Raw genomic sequence first — 21,020 nt, 5'->3', positions numbered from 1 at the left:
ATCTGCCCACTGGTAGGTGGTGATGATTCTTATTACTCTGCTGGGTGGGGCTCTGTCTCTGGGTGAGATTAGAGGAGGCTGTGTGCCTGGGGGGTCTTTAGGCAGAATGTTTACTGATTGGTGGGGCTGTCTGTGATGCTGCCTGGATTATTGTTGGCCTGGGGCTTCTCAGCGCTGATGGGTGGAGCCAGATTTTCCAAAAATGGCCACCTCTAAAGGAACACAAACTGATGATTATTCCAAAGAACTTTGCCTCCAATGTCCTTCCCCCACAATGAGCCACAATCACCCTGTTTTCCCAGGAGATCCTCCAAGAACTGCAGTCATGTCTGACTCACATTTCTATGGAGTCTCTGCTTTGCTCTGGGACCCAGTGCACATGGAAACCTGTGTTTGCCTTTCAAGAATGGGATCTCCATTTCCCTCAGTCCTGTGGTACTCCTGTGCAGAAGCCCCACTGGCCTTCAATGACAGATGTTCAGGGGGCTCCTTCTTCCAATGTTAGATCCCCAGGCAAGGGAACCTGACGTGGGGCTCAGAACTCTCACTCCTGTAGGTGAGTCTCAGAACTTTCACTCCTGTAGGTGAGTCTCTGTGATACGGTTACTTTCCAGTCTGTGGGCTTCCTACCCGGTGGATATTGGGTTGCTTATATTGCATTAATATTTGCAATAGTAATTGCCCCTCCTATGTCTTGATGTGGACTCCTCTGTGTCTTCTGGAGTAGGATATCATTTTTGAAATTTTGCAGTCCATTTTGTTGAAGGTTGTTCAGCAGTTGGTTGTAATTTTGTTGTTTTTATGAGAGAAGGTGAGCTCCCATCATTCTACTTTGCCATCTTAATCCTGTCTCACCATGCTTTCTTAAAGACCGCCAAGAATCCTGATCTCTCCACACTGAGAATGAGAGGCTTAAGCATACTCTGGTATCTTAATACTTGGATATAATGGAGAAAAACAGCAGGAACTCCCTAGGTGGCACTTCAGTTTATGGCCTGGAGAGTCATTACCGGTCTGTGAATCTGACGGCGGGAAAGCAATTCAGTGGTCAGGGTATTTAAAACTGGGCCCTTTGGATCCTCAGGGCCCCCCTCTGAGAGGGGTCTAGGTTATGAGCTATCACAGCACAGCTATCTGGTAGCATACCATGTTACTTCTGAGCCCAGGATGAAAGCCATCCAAGTAGACGTTGTTAAAGAATTGGGACATACGACATATGCGGCAACTGAACCTGAAAGTGCTGCACAGCTATTACCCATCTTACCAACTATTTCCAGAGACAGAATCTTGAAGTTAGAAAAGAACTTTCTAGATCTAGTCCAGAGGTTGTGAATTAATGGACCATGGATGAAAAATAGCCACAGATGCCTTATTGGCCCTTCTTCGTGTTTTATCTATGTTTTGAATTAGCTGATGGTATTTAAAAATCTTAAATGTTGCATAAAAATAGATTTGGATTATCTTGAAAAACAAAGATCTGGCCACATTATGTCCTCAGAGCAATAATCAGCTGAGACTGAGTAGTACTCAGTTTAGACATGTGGAACCCAAACAGACAGTAACATTTGTAAAATGATTAAATCTAAATAATTCATTTCACAGATGAAGAAAATGGAGCTCTGAAAATGATCTGACATGTCCACATTTAATGGCAGAGTAAAACTTGAAGGCCAGGTGTTCTCGTCCCCAGTTCAGTGATCTTTAGTAAGTACGGCTGACCTTTCCTCTAAAGATTCTGAGAGGCAGGGACCTACCATGACATGGAGAAACAAAACTGAGCACTAGGTTTTCTGCCTTTGCACCCACTACTCTCCATTTCCTATGCTGGGCTGGAAATTCTTACGGACTACAATTCATTGGAGAAGTTAAGACTAGCCAGAAAGTCAGAGTCCCGACATTGCTCAGACTGCTAAACACACCCACAGTCCAAACTATCTGTACTCCTTGTACAAAGCACTGCACATTCCCAGCCTCCACCAGATGCTCTTGTATTCAGCTGGGTTATGAACAAACATGCTGCTGCTTTTTCCTTTTTTAAAGGACTTTTCAGTATCCATATAGGCAGTTAGGGAAAAATAGCCTCTATGGGATACTGACATGGGAGAAGAGGTTGCAGTTACAAATGATAGGAGGTCAGTAGGAGCTCTGAACTCTCATTCTGGCTCTCCTCCAGAATATCAAATCAAATGGCTAAGGCCAGGGCCTTCAATACATTGTTTTTTTAAAAAGCACAGGTTCTGTCCAGATTGACATAACTTTAAATAAAGGATGCCTTAGCTATATTCCCCTTAGTATAAATACATTGATTTGTAAAAATCTTTGAAATCTTTAGCTTAAATGGCCACGAATACATAGTATCATAGCATCATTATACCTCAGTTCCAGGAATATCTTGCCTAAAACTGTGCAAGAGGATATCTGTTTCCCTTTTTATCTTGGAGATGCCAATGACAAATACTCTGTGTAAGTACTTATGACAGGAACTGCATGAAGAATGGAATAGTAACAAAGGAACTATTCACATGAGATCATTTTCTATAGAAATACAAAATCAATTGTCTTATTTGAGGATAAGGAGAAGAGGAAGCAGGTGGCAACTTAACTGGACTGCAGATGGCAAGGCTGCACAACTGAGCAGGTACTCAAGAGTCAGAGACTATATATAAAGAACCCAAAATGAATAGACTGTCAAAGGGCAAGGGCTCTAACATGCATATCAGTGATGATCTAAGCCAAAGAACTTGCCAAGGCCTGCCTCTGCCCTGCCAAGGATCCTGAGACACCTTCTCCATAGTTCCAAGAGGGAGACTGCCTTCAGGAACTAGTAAATATGGAGGCAAATTCTCTTTTGTGCTTCCTTCTAAGCACTGCATTTAAAAAATTCCCAAGTCTGTATCTGACATAATTTAGGGTTTTATAGCCAAGTCCCCAAATTCATCAGTCCCCAAGGCACACATCTGTTGTGTACAGAAATACTGCTCCTGGCTATTGCATAGCCTCCCAGGAGGATAAATCAAATACCAGACAGTTGGCTATGGTCACGTGTCTATTGCACTTTAAGTAAGAGAGATTTTCATTGAGGCAAAGGAGATTCTTCTAGAGGTACCACTTAGACTCCAATACTTTCTCCTATTTACTGAATATACAGTGATTACATTTTAACTAAATGATGGTAACAATCACTCTGAGGGATAGGAGTTGAATTGGAGCTGCTGCTGCCAGCCTATACCACAGCCACAGCAACAGAGAATCCAAGCAGCATTTGTGACCCACACCACAGCTCATGGTAATACCAGATCCTTAACCCACTGAGTGAGGCCAGGGATCGAAACTGCATCCTCATGGATACTAGCTGGGATCATTTCTGTTGAGCCACAATGGGAACTCTGAGATAGTTTTTTAAATGTGTTCTCTTTTAACCATCAAGCTTCTCAGAAGCTGAGATCATTCATGTTCCCAGGAAACAGGCTGGGTTCTATACAATAGGAAAAAAAAAAAAAAAGAGAAAGAGAGAGAAGCAACTAGTCACTTAGGACACAAAGAAACCCTGGATTAAGGCTCAAAGCCCTTTCACAATAGGCATGAGTTCAGCTCAGCACTAAATCATACTTGAGTGGTAGGACCAGGAAGAACTTTTATATTACGCTTTGTCATTAGTACATAGGATGTTGGTATTCACATTCAATGAGTGCAGGCTAATAACTTTGTTCTCGGTAAGGCTTTTGCAGAAATGGGTCGTGTAACAAGGAAAAGACCCAAATGTCCCTAATTTAGCACTGGTCACTCAATTCAAAACCATGGAGTTTTAAAGTACTAAGTTCTCACGGAGAAAGTATAAAAGAGTGGTAAAGAAAAGTCAGTGTTCCCAACATGGCAGCCTATATAGCCGGAATCATCATGTGAAGATTTGTAAAAATGTAGCTCAGAAAAGTTTTTAGGAAGAAGTGATCAGCAGTTTTCAGCAGCTCTTCACACCTGCAGGTTTAATAATTTGGTTAGTTCTTCATTTTCCTTCCTGCCTGAAGCTACTGGTTGCTTAGCTATTAGGGTCAGACTCTAAACAGAGGCTGTCATGGGACTAGACTCCCCCCACCCCCACCATACTTTTTCATTTGAAATCTCTGCTTCAGAGTTTCACTTCCTGTATGGCAGAGTTTAAGCACCTACTGAACAGATCTCCCAATGGATAACAATGATTAACTCTTGACAAAAACCAAAAAGGTACCCAAAGATACTGGAGACTGAATAAAAGAGCAGGCCAGTTCTAGAAAGAGGGTGAAACTTGGAAGAAGGGAATGATATGAAGTGAGTTTCCCATTTTTATGTCTTTTAGGCTGATAGAAAACTGCAGTCTTTCTAGTTGAAGAAATAAATGACACCAGAGAATCAGAGTAATCACAGTTGCTGGAAAGTGAGGAAGGAAAACTTAGAAGACTAAGAGCCAAAGAAAGCAAGCTCCAAATTCTGCGTGTGTATGCTACCAAATATCTAGCTGACTCTTCAACCATACTTATGTGGGGCAGACTCCAGATAAAGATAAAATAATTGAGATTTGAGCTGTTGCTCAAGACACACTTGACAGTTTGAATACAATGAAGTTAAATGCCTGCCAACACAAAAAAATCAGCACTGTTCAGAGGAATATAAAAGAATCCACAATATAAACATTTACAACATTCAGGATACAATCTAATTTTACTTAACATCTGAATAACCAGAAAAATATGACTCTTCTTCTAGAGAAAAGACAAATAATAGAGATCAATTCTGAGATGATTCAGATATTGGATTTAGCAGAAAAGGATTCTGAAGCAGTTATTATAACTATTTTCAAAGAAGTAAAGGAAAACATACTTGTAATGAATAAAAAAGAGGCAATCTCAGCGGAGAAAATATAAACCCATAGTTTCTGATGTTCTGATGACAAGTGAGATGAGAATTAGAAAATAATGCATATTTAAAAGCACTTCTTCTCACTTGGAGATTTTTGTTTCAAATGGCCTATTGTACCAAAACTAAATTGAAAATTGCTTACTGACACTAGATGTTTAATTCTGGAAGACTTGACTGAAGAGGTAGAAAGAATTTGGGGAAGTCTGGTGGGGAGATATTACATACAGGTATTTTCACTTAGAGATAATGTGAAGGACAGGGCTTTTCTGCCTAGGATTCCTGATATTCAATACCAGGTCTGCTACTGGTTCCTACATGGACCAAATTTTTCTTTCAGAAGGTAAATCACATGCTATGAAATACTCCTACCAGGCCTCTAAAAGAGGCAGGCTACAAAAAATAGGAAGCATATTTATAAGGAGAAAAGCAATGTTCAGAGAGAAAGCATAGAGAGCATCAAAGTCTTGTCTTCTGAAATGACTCTAATGTGGAATTATTAAAACAAGCATTTGGAAGAGATAATCCGAAGGCCCTTTTGGGTCTCACCCTGGTTCCTCTCTCCTTTGTTCACCAAACTCTACAGACTATGAGACGTGTACTTCAGAAAGAGCAGGCTTCCCAACCCCTCAGATTCCCGGTACTCTCAAAGGCAGGATATGATAGGAAAGGGCACAACTTCTTTCTTCAATAAAACACCAGGATTCAATTCACAAAAAGTGGCAATAGCCTCAGTAAGAAAGAAAAAGACTGAAATCGCTAGTTTAGAAATGGAGATCATTCCTCTGGGAGGGAGGAGTATGATTATTATTTGGCTCAATTAAAACAAGTAAACAAACAATGTCCAAAATAAGAGAATGAAAGCTCCCAAAGAGCTGAGCAACTCTGTAACATGCACCAATTAAAATCAGTTTTCAGTGTTAAAACGGACCAATTACTCTCTGAGACTAAGATCTGATTAGTCACTCAATTAGAAACAGAAAAAAAAAAAAGTAAAGCAGAAAAACTATAAAACTCTTTTTATCATCATTTTCCACTATAAAGCTAGCCACATCATTATCTGATATAAAATTCTAGAAACTTTACAAAATTCCTCTTTTTAAAATTTATTTTTTGTTATCAAAGAGAATGTCCAGAAACATTGAGTACTAAAGAATCTGTGCATGGCATTGTTTTACAAAAGTTCCTAATGGAGAGGGAACATTTTATTTTCTGTTGTATCCTTCACTTATTAATGATGAGGTGGATGAACTGGTGCAATTACTTAAAAAAAAAAATTCCAGACAAAAACACCCATTCTCATTCTGAATCTGCTGTCTAGAGTGAATTCAGTGGTTATAATACCACCACTGGCTAAGAATTAAGCTCCCCACAGAGGGAGCTATCCGGGTCATCTCATTAGGTCACGTAGGTCTCTCAGATATAGGCACCATGTTTGAAGTCTCACACAAAATGTCTGTGTCACCGAAATTACACAATATGGCAGTGTTTGTTTCATGAGGATATAATCTTGAAAGAAGGGTAAAGTAGAAAACAACCTGTTTGCATGTTATACGTGAGTACATTATCTGACTGTGCATGGGTTTGAGGGCACTGTAGCCCTTGTTAAAGAGGAATTCCACCAATGGAGCATCTGTCAGATCCAGCTGTTTCTGGTGCTGAGGGTGTTGACTCATTTAACCGTGAGTTGTTAGGTTGGGGCCATCTTCATCTGTTGTTTGGCTCAAATGGTTTGAACTGAGTTTGGTTGTCTTTCTCATCTGTCCGTCCAAGCTTTACTTGTCAGCCTCGGGATATGTGGGGTACTTGACTGTTTCTATCTTCTCTCGAACTTTGTAGGAGGGATATAGGCCCGTCCTTCCCAGTTTTCTGTTAACACCTTTAGAATAGCCATCCCAGTGATTTCCAGCCACACCAATGATATCTCCAGGTTCCATGGGGATTTCACCTTCAGTTCGAGGTTGGTGAGGATAAATGGCAATTTGGTTGTGGGCATTTTGGCCTCCAAAATAGTAGATGTCATCCAAAGAACGGAAGTTCGCAGAGGCATCAGGATGCAGTGTTTGCATGATTTCATAAGCAACTCTACAGACCTTGGGAAAGCATGAAAAAATGTTTGTTAGTATATATTAAGTATTCCTGCATAGCAATCTTAAAGCTCTTGGCCAAAGATACTAGGACTAGTCTAGGGCTGGGACTGAGAGGATGAGAAGGCAGGTGATTCTTGTCACAAACTTTCAGTCCATTTGCTCTTAGATGATGGTACTAGTCATTCTTCATTTCTATTTCTATATATGTATATATATATATGTATTTTTCAACATAAAAATAATTATAATTAAGGTCTCTTAGAGGGGAAAAATATGTATATATATAGTGCAAAGTATTTTAAGAACATGAAACAGTTAATTTTAATAAACATTTATTAATAGCCACAGTGTTCCATATTGGGTACTGGTGGTACAAAAATGAATAAAACATATAGTTTCTGCCTTTGGTTAATTTAAGGTTTAGGATTAGAATCAGGATTTTAAGTACTTTACACAATCACTGCTGCTCCTTTCCCTTCACTCAGTATCAATAAATCATATACTTTGTTCCGCTAATTTGGACTTGGTTTCAGAACTCTTCAACAGAAATTCATGTAATTACTGACAATCAACTATGAGCTAAAACATATTTGTCATTTCTGTTATAAAGAGTTTTGTGCTGTGTAGATAGTAGCAGTCTAGACTGAGGGTTTTTTTTTTTTTTTCTTTTTTCTTTTTTTCGGTCAGACATTGTTTTTGGGTTTAATTTAATATCCAATAGCCCCATAAAATTCTATCATGCCTGTTTCATGGATGTCAAAGATCAGTTAAGGAATATGCCCACAGGTTACACTATTATTAAGTGGTATAGTCCACTTTTTTTTTTTGTCTTTTTGCCTTTTCTTGAGCCACTCCAGTGGCATATGGAGGTTCCCAGGCTAGGGGCCTAATTGGAGCTGTAGCCACTGGCTTACGCCAGAGCCACAGCAACACGGGATTCGAGCCACATCTGCGACCCACACCACAGCTCATGGCAAAGCTGGATCCTTAACCCACTGACCAAAGCCAGGGAATGAACCCGCAACCTCATGGTTCCTAGTTGGATTTGTTAACCACTGCGCCATGACTGGAACTCCATAATCCACGTTTTGAACCCAGGCAGTCTATGTATGCTTGTTAACCGCTAAGCATATTTTTTTCTTGCAGATCCTATTCTCCATGTTTGCATTTTAACACCAGAAAAATAAGGGAGTTCCTGTCGTGGCTCAATGGTTAACAAACCTGACTAGCAACCATGAGGACGCAGGTTCGATCCCCAGCCTTGCAAAGTGGGTTAAGGATCCGGCTTAACTGAGCTGTGGTGTAGGTTGCAGACATGGCTCATATCTGGCATTGCTGTGGCTGTGCTATAGGCTGGCGGCTACAGCTCTGATTCGACCCCTAGTCTGGGAACCTCCATAGGCCGTGGGTGTGGCCCTAAAAACACAATAAAAGACAAAAACAAAACAAAACAAAACAAAACAGAAAAATATAACTTAAGACGAAAAATGGTCTGGGGAAAACTTGAGAATCTTATTTTCAGGGCCCCTCTATCCACTCACTCTTCAGTTATCCCTAGCTAGGGATGTAAGACCTTGTACTGCCCTTGGGAGGACCACAGTGCCCACCGTGGCAATGAACTCTGATTTGTATCCTCCTTTCACTAATAAACACCTCACTCTCATAAATACAACCTTGCCCTCAGTCCCACACCCTTGGGGACATGCTCTGCTTGGGGTAATCCTAATAATCAGCTTACTTTTTGTAATCAATAGTTATTGATCTATTAGCCCTCTAGACAACAAATATTCTTTCTTAAGCCAAAGAACTAACGAATGATAGACCTTTCAGACATTGAAGTGAGACAATATAAGACAATATAAGGCCCTTTATTCTTAAAGTAAAAGCAAGAAAGATAGCAACTGAGCTTAATGAGTACTGATAATGGTCCAGGGACTGTTCTAACAGCTGCACTTGCACACACACTTTCTCTCAACTCGTTTAACTCTCAAAACAACTCTATGAGTTGGTTATTATCATTATTTATATTTTAAAGTTGAAGAAACTGGAGTTCCCGTCGTGGTGTAGCAGAAATGAATCCAGCTAGGAACCATGAGGTTGCGGGCTCAATCCCTGGCCTTGCTCAGTGGGTCAAGGATCTGGTGTTGCCGTGAGCTGTGGTGTAGATCGAAGATGTGGCTCGGATCCTGCATTGCTGTGGCTCTGGTGTAGGCTGGTGGCTATAGCTCCGATTCAGCCCCTAGCCTGGGAACCTCCATATGCCTCGGGTGTGGCCCTAAAAAGCATAAATAAATAAATAAATAAATAAAGCTGAAGAAACCAAGCCAAAGATTAAGTAGATTTCCAAAAAGTAAAAAATAAATAAAGCAGCTAGTAAATGGCAGAGCTACAATTAGAACTCTGTCTTATGAACTGCTCTAGGATAAATACCCAGAATGTTGCCTGCCACAGAGTAGCCACTCATAAATATCTTTTGAATAAATACTGCTCCACCCATAATATCAGCCCAGCAGTGGAGATGCAAGTCTGCTAGTGATATTTAATCCTTAAGATCCACATATAACATTCTGAGTAATTAAAACTTTTTCTCTACATTAACTATGGGACAATTTACTAAAAAGGGCTAGAAAGATTAAAGTCACTGTTTGTATTTAATTACCCTAGACTTCCTCCCTGGGCTCTACAGATCCAATCACCTGGCAGGTAAATGAAACCTTTCAGCTGTTGTCAATAGTCAGGTTTGATACTTGACAGGTAGCAAGACTGACAGGGGCAATCTGAGTTTGCAAAGCAGGGGCTGGTCACGTGAAGTAAGTTTTCTTTCATTCTCTGTAGACATGGCACTGTATCATTTTTAGAATACTACTAAGTATACCATAATGAGGAAGAGCAAAAATCCTGCCCAAGGATAAAGTATAGATGTAACTGTATTTTTTTTAAGAAGTAAAAATCAGAGGAAGGTCCACTTGTCTGAATTTTATCCTTGAGGAATAACAATCAGCCGAGCTTTACATGAGCCTCCAGAGCTTTGTCAGAGCAGACGGGATCTTGGTTTTTTGGTTAAGATAGACAGGGTGAGGAGATCTCCCAGTGTGAGAAGTTGGAAGTGGCTTCTTGTCTCACCAAGTGAGGCTGTGAACTTTTACTGTAAACTGCTTTGTTTTGCTATTCAATGAGAGAGCAGTATCCACTGCTGTTTCATGAGCCATGTCTCAATGGAATGCTTATCCAGAGCCACCTGTCTGGAATAAGATGAATGTATTATCTGGTTTCTCCCTCTGGGCTTTCCAAAATCTGATTCAAAGTGTGATGAGGCCAGTTGTGTTGTGTGTGGATTTGGAATGAGACAACAGAGAATACCACGGGAACATTGTATTAAGTGTCACAGGAAAAAAAATAATGTTGTCCTAAGGTGATTTTAACGATGGAAACTATTGAACAATGTTGGCTGCCCCTTAAAAATGTTGATTACCCATAGTCTTTAAAGTGAGCATCTACATCCACTTTTTATAAATCAGATTCCAGAGTAATAAAAACTGTTTCTAAAACTCTATAAGAAAAAGCAAAAAAAAAAAAAAAAAAAAAAAGAAAAACCCAAAAAACCTTTTTGATATTTTGCGCATCTACAACTGAGCTGTCAACTGCTATTGTTTCTCCATCCATAATTACTTTGCTTCAGATTTAAGATGGCTTTGTCAAGCAAATAAATGACAAAGTAGATGTTTTGGGCATAGGCAACTTCCAGTAACACAGAGCAAGAAAGAGTATTTGGCAGAATAGTCTGGAATGTGATTGACTGCATAGCTTTCAAAACTTACTTGATGATTTTGAAAAATGTTAATATTGCCTCTAGTTTTCAGATTGAATCCTGAGGATTGCTTTATAAGACTTTTAGAACAAACTTGGCTTTGAGAAACAGCTCTGATGAAGGAAATCAGAAAACTTAGAGCATTAACACTAACAAAATTAGAGAGTAGAATCCTATTATTGGGTTTTAAAAACTTTTCACTTAAGGAGAGAGAATTCCCAGATCTCACTTGTAGATATAAAACCAAGAAACCCAAAGACTGAGAAGAACTGGTCCAAAACCTTGAAAGGAATCTTGATTAAGGTGTCATGACATCTGTGCCTGCAGTTTCTCAAACATCAGTCAAATCTTTTCTTCTAGCATGGCATTTCATTCTTCCAGTATTGTCTGCAATAGCACAGGTCCACAGATAAATGCTTTCTCACTATTGCCACATAGCATAAGAGTCCTCAAAGGACAGTATACAGGAGACAGAAAGTTTACATGACTAAAACCTCAGGATTGTCAAGGCATTATGAAGAAGATACTCAACTTTTATCCCTTCTAATCATCTCTTGAGCTAAGATTATCATCAAGGAAAGTCTGAAAGTTGGTTGCCCATGTTTTATTCTGGGCTGAGATTTGGTTGTCAGTATTTTATTCTCTTGTCATCCTTCTGGATGTGAGGCTTTAGTCTTCTCCTGTTTTCTAGCATGCCTGTGGCACATACAGGAAAGTCTGCAGATTAATTTCTCCAAGTCAAATATACACAAATTCACTTGCATTTGCTAAAGCAAATACTATGACTTATCACTCTTTAGGAATGAAGAGTTTTTGCTTCTGAAAATTCATATTATATGGTAATTCTCTCTTACAATAAACAAAATAAAATAAAGTGGTACACTGGTACAGAAATCAATATGTGGAATGTTACTGGTTATTCTTCTTAATGAAGAATTGTTACACCCATTCAATGCACATGGTGATGGTGTGGAACCTAAGCATCACCCATGAGCAGAAACAGAGTGTCCCTGAATGGCCTATTTCACGCTCCTTCATGTGAAAAAGAGCTGCTAAAATCAATACTGTGGAGTCTAACAGGCAAAGATGTTCCTTTACCTATTCCAATATAAATAATAATAACAGCTAACATTGTATTAGCATATTGCAAAGTACTATTCTCAGTGTTTTATATACAGTAACTCTTTAATCCTCATAAAAACTTATGTAGTAGGTATTATTATTATTACTTCTACCGCTGTTTTTACAGGCAGGGGGGAAAAAGTCAGTGATAGGCTAAATAATTTGTTCAAACACTACAGAGCCACTAAGTAGTCAAAGCTGGATTAAAACCCAGGTGGTCTGACTCCAGAGTCCAAGTTGCCTCATTCTTATTCTCTGCCTGCTGAAGTCAATGGCTTGACACTTTGATGCCATCAGTGACTTTTTCTCAAACTCCACTGCTGCTGCTGCTGAGACATTTGGGGGGCATTTTTCAAATAATTCTAATTTTGATTTATGGAAAGGAAACCTCTACAAGTCAGCAACCGATTTAATTCACACTGCAAAAATATTAAACTGTACCAAATGCCTTTATACTGAAAATATTTAAAAAAAATACTGAGTTGCCAGAAAACCAAAAATTGATCACTGACTGAATTATTTCGCAATCTCAAATGCTACAGCTGTTAGCCGTCAAGAAACATACGTAACAGTGGAGGTGATCACATTTAGCAAACTGCTACTCACTATGTAAATGTAAGGAATTTCTATTGTTAAACTTTTATTCTGAGCCCTAACATAAAATGTTTGGTTCAAATGAGCAGAGTTATTTTGGATGAACTCTGACTTGCCAAGAGTTTTTAGGAACACTATAATATATAAGCATGGATCAAATTCCTTTGGACACAACCAGACCTCTCAGCACTATTCTTTCTTCACATGAACTGGATCTGAGGTCTGGAAAACATACTGAGGTTGGTATTATGCATAAAATAGAACAAAGTAGTATGAACAATATGCTCTTCAAACCTGGACAGCTTTCCTTTATCACGAAGTGGGAGAAGTCCTGATTTCTGGGTCAAAATTAGAGTTATGAGGCTAAGAGGATCAAAAATTCTATACCACATTCTTGAAAAGGAAAAAAAAATTTCTGTCTAGAATGAGTGTCATGGTATTATTAAGAAGGGCTGGAAGAAAGAAAGCAAAACAGAGCACATTCCTGTAAGTCCTGGTGTCTACCTGAATGTAAGATTGGTAAATGTTTAAACATGTATACATTTATTTAATTTTAGAGCTCTATGACTAGAGCAGTGGTTCTCAACAAGGGTGATTCTGCCCTCTTACCACCACCCCCCTCCCTGGGACATTTGGCAATGTCCACAGATAAATGCTTTCTCACTATTGCCACCAACCATTGTTGGTTGTCACAACTTGAGGTAAAGGTGCTACTGGTCAGGGATGCCGCTAAGCTCCCTACAACACACAGGACAGCGCCTCATCACAACTTATCTGGCCCCAAATGCCAGAAGTGCTAGGCTCAGAAACCCTGGACGAAAGGAGTGGACTTTAGGCCGCCCTAAAATCTAGGCCTATAGAGGAGGTGGTACATCTGGGAAAGTGACTCTTGATTCATTCATTCTAACAGTAAGCATTCAAAAGTGTGTTATTTACACCTGCTGATCTGGGAGGCACATAGATTTTCGAAAGCAGTTGAGAAGGACCAGGTATTTATAACTCCCTGCTCCACCTCCCATAAGAACAGAAAGGGGATCTTTTCAAAGCCAGGATCCTCACCCCATTTAGGGAGAAACATCAGCTATGGATGCCTTCATGCTTTCCCTTCCTATTAGGATTGCTGTTATGTGACTTCTGTTCTGGCCATCTGTCTTTGGGTCTTAAGTTGTATTCTTATTTCAGATTGAAAGAACTCATATAGCCTTTGCTGGGGTAAGTATCTTTCCAACAATTATATCACCATATTTGTGCATTGTCAAATAATAAAAAAACTGTCCACTTCTCTATACTCTTTGCACTATATACCCATGTAAATAATGTGGCTTTCCTTTCCTTTTCTTTTTTTTTTTAGGGCTGCACCTGCAGCATATGGAAGTTCCCAGGCTGTGGGTTGAATTAGAGCTGCAGCTGTCGGCCTACACCACAGCAATGCAGGATCCTTAACCCACTGAGTGAGGCCAGGGATCAAACCCACATCCTTATAGATACTAGTTGGGTCCTTAACCTGCTGAGCCACACCAGAACTCCCACATTTTCTTTTCTCTGCTTCTTCTAAGCTTTTAGGTATACATTTATGTTACATGATTTATATTTCTTGGTCATTATTCTCTAATCACTTCATGTGAGTATTCTGCTCACTAGATTCTAGACCATGGTAAGATCTGTGTCACCAATCTCCTTTGAGATTCCCTCTATATCTAGTATAAATCTAAGCACAAACAATCATTTAACAGCTTATTGAATGAACTAACCAATAATTGCACAAAAAAGAGAGAGCTAAATAAAATCCACAATAAATACTTCTATGCTGTATTCTACTGGGCATATAAGGCTGATTGGACCACTCATAAAAACACATACACCAAATCAATTATTCAATTTCCTATAACAATTAAACTTGGAGTTCCTGTTGTGGCTCAGTGGAAAGCCAGCTAAGAACCATGAGGTTGCAGGTTTGATCCCTGGCCTCGCTCAGTGGGTTAAGGATCCGGCGTTACCATGAGCTGTGGTGTAGGTTGCAGACGCGGCTCAGATCTAGCGTTGCTATGGCTGTGGCAGAGGCTGGCAGCTGTAGCTCCAATTAGATCCCTAGCCTGGGAACTTTCATATGCCATGGATGCAGCCCTAAAAATAAATAAATACATAAATACGTAAATAAATAAAATTAAACTCAGAGAGTGATTGTAGTACAGTATTACTTAAATATAATGTACAGTTTCTTGCTCGGTAGAAATATAAAGGGACTTGAAAAGGAATTATATTTATTCTTCACTATTTTCTATAAAGCAATCAAGTGAGGCAAAATGCTGAGCATTCAAGCCTCTCAGTATCACTGCATTGATGTGTAGAAATGGATGGATTCTCATTGCATATTGACTGTATGTAGAATCAGAAAGTATTAAGTAAACTTAATTCCTTGCTTTTTCTGTTAAACGTGGTGAACAAGCCAAACACTTTAAACAACTCCAGTAGCTGGCATCAGTGGAGATATATTCAACCACTTGCAAACAACTAAATATTCAGTGCACACGAAGAGCTATGTTTTTTGGAATCTTCTCATTCTTTCACAAAAGTATCATCCCCAAATATTAAAAAAAGAAATCACACCTGAGTCATGATAACTAAAATTAAAAAAAAAAAAAATCCAAGAGTCCTGACCTGATATAACCAAAAAGTACTGACTACTTAAAAATGCCCTACTATCACTTACCTGGGATGAAAAAGTACACACTAGGAAGTCTGCCTGGGAGAGAAAGTGTATATCCAGGATCACACCCCGAAGTGAATTTTCTGTATATCGATTATGTAGTCCAGCTGACCAAGAGATAGAGTTATCACTAATAAATTCATAACTGGGGTACCTGAAAAAAAATAAATTTATACAAAGTCATTGAAATTATAAGATTTTACCAGGAAGTAGTATCCTATCAGCAGGAGGTAGACCAGCAACTTTAACCAGGAGTCTCTCTCTTTCTGACAGTAAGGGGAGCTCTAATTCTGGCATTCAATAAAGTAGCTGACAAAGCATCTTTGAATCTATCGGTGGAACAGAAACAATTTTGGGGTGCCCTGTATGTTAAAAGTTATTGGTATATCGTATAAAATACATCAGAATATATGCACCAGAATGTCCCTTCTCAACTCATAAAAGAGTGATAATAAGTGACCTTGAAGAGGTTTTTCAACCTGCTTTCATATTTTTTTCATACTGACACATTTTCATTTAATGCATTCCTTTCCCACCTTTATCCTTAAGCATATATCTTTTAAAAATATAATTTATACATTGTCCTTTTTTTTCTTCCAGTTTTATTGAAGAAATACCCAGTAGAGTTACGGGACTGTATGGTAGTACTTTTTCTTTCTTGGCTGCCCCTGAGCCAGGGACTGGATCTGCGATGCAGTTGTGACCTATGGTGGATCCTTTAACCTACTGTGGCAGGCTGGGGATCAAAGCTGAGTCTTGGCGTTACAGGTACACTGTCGATGCTGTTGTAATACAGCGGGAGCTCCAAGGTAGTGGCTCCAAGAAATTTTTTTTTCCTCAAAAAATTCCTCTGTACTTCTTTCTATAGTGGCTGTATCAATTTATATTCCCACTAACAGCACAAGAGGATTTGCTTTTCTCCACATCTTGCTAATATTTGTAATTTGTTGTATTTTTGATAATAGCCATTCTGATAGGTGTAAGATACCTAACTGTGGTTTTCATTCATATTTCTCTGATTAATAGTAATGTTAAACATTTTTCTGTGTGCAGTAGTGCCCACCTATATGTCGTTTTTAGAAAATTTCCATTCAGGTCCTCTGCCCATTTTTCAGATTGATTTTTTTGTGATATTGAGTTGTGTAAGTTCTTTGTATTTTTTTTTTATATTAACCCCTTGTCAGTGTATTATTTGCAAATATCTTCTCTCATTCAGTAGGTGGCCTTTTCATCTTGTTGATAATTTCATTTGCTGTGGAAAAGCTTTTTAGTTTGATGCAGTCTTATTTATTTATTTTCATTTTTGCTTGCTCCCCTTGTCTAGGGAGAAAGATCCAAAAAAATATTGCTAAGACCAATGTCAAAGTATGTACTGCCTGTGTTTTCTTCTAGAAGTTTTTATGGTTTCTAGTCTGAAATTTAAGACTTAAATCCGTTTTGAGTTTTTTGTTTATGGCATGAGAGGTAGTCTGATTGGATTCTGTTTCATACAGCTGTCCAGTTTTCCTAACAGCATTTATTGAAGAGGTTGTCTTTTCCCCATTGTGTATTTTTGCCTCCTTTGTCATAGATTCATTTAAGTGTGGGTTCATTTCTGGGCTGTCTGTTCTGTTTCATTGATCTATGCGTCTGTTTTTGTTCCTGTACCATACTGTTTTGATTACTGTAATTCTGTAGTCTGAAGCCAGGGTGCATGATACCTCCAGCTTTTTTGGTTCTTTCTCAAGATTGTTTTGGCTATTTGGGGGTCTCTTGTGTTTCCAAACAAATTTTAGAATTATTTGTTCTAGTTCTGTGAAAAATGCCATTGGTATTTTGATAGGGACTGCCTTGGCTATGGTTGGTTTAACAATATTATTTTTTCCAATCTATGAGGATGGTGTATCTTTCCATTCGTTTATGTCATCTTCAACTTCTTTCATGAGTGTCTGACCTTGTACCTCCTTGGTTAGAGTAATTCCTAGGTATTTTATTCTTTTTGATGTGCTTGTAAATAAGATTTCTAAATTTCTCTTTCTGATAATTCCCCATTAGTTTATAGAAATAAAACAGATTTCTATATATTAATTTCATATATTGCAACTTATTGAATTTATTTATTCTAATAGTTTTCTGGTGGTGTCTTTAGTAGCATTTTCTATTTATAGTATTACATTATCTGTAAACAGTGACAGTTTTGCATCTTCCTTTCCAATTTGGTTTCCTTTAATCTCTTTTTGTTGTGTGATTGCTATGGCTAGGACTTCCAATATTATGTTGAATAAAAATGGTGAGAATAGGCATCTTTGCCTTGTTCTTGATCTTAGAGAAAAAGCATTAGCTTTTTTTTTTTTTTTTTTTTTTTGTCTTTTTTGCCATTTATTGGGCTGCTCTCGCGGCATATGGAGATTCCCAGGCTAGGGGTCTAATCGGAGCTGTAGTCACCGGCCTACGCCAGAGCCACAGCAACGCGGGATCCGAGCCGCGTCTGCAACCTACACCACAGCTCACGGCAACGCCAGATCGTTAACCCACTGAGCAAGGCCAGGGGCCGAACCCGCAACCTCATGGTTCCTAGTCGGATTTGTTAACCACTGTGCCATGATGGGAACTCCAAGCTTTAGCTTTTCACCATTGAGTATTATGCTAGCTGTGGGTTTGTCATATTATGGCATTTTTTATGTTGAGGTATGTTTCCTCTATATCCACTTAGTTGAGAGTTTTATAAATGAAAGTTGAATTTTGTCACAGGCTCTCTCTGCATATAAGAGATGATCTTATCTTTTGTTTTGTTAATGTGATGTATCACACTGATTGATCTGCAAATACTGAACCATCCTTGAATCCCTGGGATAAAAATCCATTTGATCACGGTGTATGATCCTTTTAATATATTGTTGGATTTAGTTTGCTAATATTTTTCTTGAGCATCAAAATATTTTATTTCAAACCTATGCCTGATCCAATATGTAACTGGAACCATAGACACATTCTAGAGGTTTCCAAATTTCATTTTCCTGTTTTTTAAAAAATTTTTTATGAGCAACTTAAATCTGTACCACTTCGATATTAAAGCTATAGAAAAGTCACACAATTTACTTACAGTACAATAAATGATTATGTTATAAGATTGCACAAAAATTTCACAGAACTGTTACTAACAGGGAAAGACATGTGAAATGAATTATTTCAAGGTTCTTAAGATTTTAAAGTACAGAATTTTGCAAAGATTATTTTGGTTTATAAGTGTTATGCAAGTACTAGCTTGAAATAAGACTAACAACACACAAATAAGTATGATTTCAAATAAAAAAATACATTTTAGCTAAAAGCTAAAATAGTATATAGCTGAAATACTACTAAGTAGCACTGGGGATTTATAAACAGGAAAAAAAGTTTATTCTTTTAAAGTATTCTATGAATAACAGGACCTCAGTATTATTATATATTCTATTAAAACATCAGAGGAGTTCCTGCTGTGGCACAATGGGACCCCACTGTGGTGCAATGAGACCACCAGTGTCTTGGGAATGCTGGGACACAGGTTTGATCCCCAGCCTGGCACAGTGGCTTGAGGATTCAGCATTGCTGCAGCTGTGGCTTAGGTCTCAAATGCAGCTTGGATCTGATCCCTGGTCGGGAAGTCCATATGCTGCGGGGCAGCAAAAAAAAGAAAAAGACTCAAAAACATTAGAAATAAAGTTTCTCAAATTATGTTCATAACCAAAATTATGTTTTCACTAGTGATTAGAGCTGTGAATTCCAAATAATTATTTATTGTCCTGTAGGAGAAGTCTAAGTTTTCTCCTTTGGGGTTCAGAAGAGAAGAAAACCAATCGGTAAATTTAGATTCAAGTAAAAGATCCTGGTACAAATATCTGAACACAAAGTGGAGAGCTGAAATAACCTAGAAGTCCACATACTTTTAGCTATACTCTTAAACAGAAGTATAAAGTTTAGGTTATTCAATTTAAGATCTCCTATCAGGAAGTAAGTACCTCATCCTTTAGAGTTCAGAAAACACCAATAGGTATTTCTTTTTCTCCAGCTGCACTTTTCAGTGTTTACTGCTGTGGCTGAAATACATTTAGATATTCAGATTGACCCAACTGATAAGTTGTGTTCCTTCCACAATCAACATACTGGTACCCTTCCTGGGATATCTGTTCTGAGTGTCCAAAGTGAGTTGTTGCATCATGAGTACTATGTTATGCACTTTGATGGATATCATTGTACAGAAATCAAACATACAACTCATTTCCTCTGCTATGATAGTAGGTACTGTATAATCAACTTGTTTCATACCCAGTGGACCAATATTAATACGTTGTTTAAATAACTGTTTTTGAAAATTGAACTTGTGAAGTGATATTTTCAACTTCAACAGAATAATAGTTACTGTTCATTACATTTAATGTTATTTGTGATATTTAAATACATTGTATGCTTTTGAATATCATAACTGATGCATGCTGATCTTATGCCAATATATTTCAAATCACTAGTGAGGGAAAAGGAAAAACATAGCCAATCCAGAAAGAAGCAAACAAACAGAGAAGCCATCCATACAGTTTATTCTTCTTGACCACTGTATGGAATCAATGATATCAATTGGTTTTCTTGTGCCCTAGGAATTCTTCCTGTTCCTTGACAAGTGGGGTAAATAACACTATCTCTTCCTGTAAATTCCACATGGAGAAACTGAGAGACTTCTCCACTTCTTCCATCTTCATTATGGACTTCACTATTAACCAACTAATTTCTCATATTTTCAGTTGATATTACTCCATCATAACCATCTTTATTTGAGTGCAAAGGCAAACGAGAAAAAGATTTTCTCATGTCAGCACATGGGGTGCTGTGTAGTCTTGAGCTGTCTCCATGGGAACAGGTCCGAGGACAGGGTTATGGAGTCCCCAGACTCAGGTGCTAGGGCTAGAGTCACTGGCTTGCAGTGCTGGGCCACTGTAGGGTCCCAGTTTGTTAATATTTTGTTAAGGATTTTGGTATTTCATCAATGATATTGATCTGTAACTTTCTCTTTTTTTTGGTGGCATCTTTGGTTTTGGAATCAGGGTTACACTGGCCTTGTAGAATGAGTTCAGAAGTGTTTCTTCTTCAATTTTTTGAAGCAGTTTGAGAAGCACAGACATTGACTCTTCTTTAAATGTTTCATAAAATTCACCTGTGAAGTCACCTAGTCCTGGACTTTTGTTTGTTGGGAGTTTTTTGATTACTGATTCAATTTCATTACTGGTAATTGGTTTGTTCATACTTTCTATTTCTTCCTAAATCAGCCTTGGGAGACTGAATATTTTTAGAAATTTATCCATTTCTTCTAGATTGTCCATTTATTGGCATGTAGTTGGCTTGTAGCAATCTCTTACGATCCTTTGATTTCTGTGGTGTTGGTTGTAACATCTCTTTTTTCATTTCTGATTTTATTTGGGTCCTCTTTTTTTCCTTCATGAGTCTAGCTAAATGTTTATAAATTTACTTATCCTTTCAAAGAACCAGCTCTTAGTTTCATTTATCTTTTCTATTTTTATCTTTTTAATTTTTAGTGTTTATTTTGTTTTTAGTGTTTATTTTGTTTCTGCTCTGATGTTTATTATTTCTTTCCTTCTAACTTTGGGCTTTGTTCTTTTTCTAGTTCCTTTAGGTGTAAAGGTAGGTTGTTTATTTGAGATTTTTCTTGTTTCCTGAGGTAGGCTTGTATTGCTATAAACTTCCCTCTTACAACCAAAGCTTTTGCTTCATCCCACAGATACTCATTATGGGTGTGTGTTTCTTTGTATACACACATGCACACTTACAATATACAAAATAT

At 38.2% G+C, this 21,020-nt stretch overlaps 1 protein-coding gene and 1 pseudogene across 8 annotated transcripts in view; both read right to left on the bottom strand.

Annotated features, from left to right (window-relative positions):
• Positions 1-5,986: 5,986 nt before the first annotated feature.
• FUT8 (fucosyltransferase 8) overlaps positions 5,987-21,020 on the bottom strand; it is a 288,757-nt gene continuing 273,723 nt past the window's right edge. For 7 of the 8 annotated variants that reach the window (XM_005666321.4, XM_005666322.4, XM_084966726.1 and 4 more), the window contains 2 exons: positions 15,215-15,365; positions 5,987-6,983 (listed from right to left, as the gene is read on the bottom strand). In XM_005666321.4, the coding sequence (XP_005666378.3) occupies positions 6,666-6,983; positions 15,215-15,365 (469 nt within the window). In that variant the 3' untranslated portion in view covers positions 5,987-6,665. 8 annotated transcript variants of the gene reach the window in all.
• Positions 19,144-20,145, bottom strand: LOC100156682 (transmembrane protein 106B pseudogene; annotated as a pseudogene).

This window comes from Sus scrofa, chromosome 7 (genome assembly GCF_054392235.1).
Source record: "Sus scrofa isolate SSC_HxYL_T2T_F1_AM1 chromosome 7, Sscrofa_HxYL_maternal_Yorkshire_Landrace_v2.0, whole genome shotgun sequence".
Taxonomy (NCBI): Eukaryota; Metazoa; Chordata; class Mammalia; order Artiodactyla; family Suidae; genus Sus; species Sus scrofa.
The sequence above is the reverse complement of the archived record's forward strand: the minus strand, read 5'-3'. Positions and strand labels throughout refer to the sequence as shown.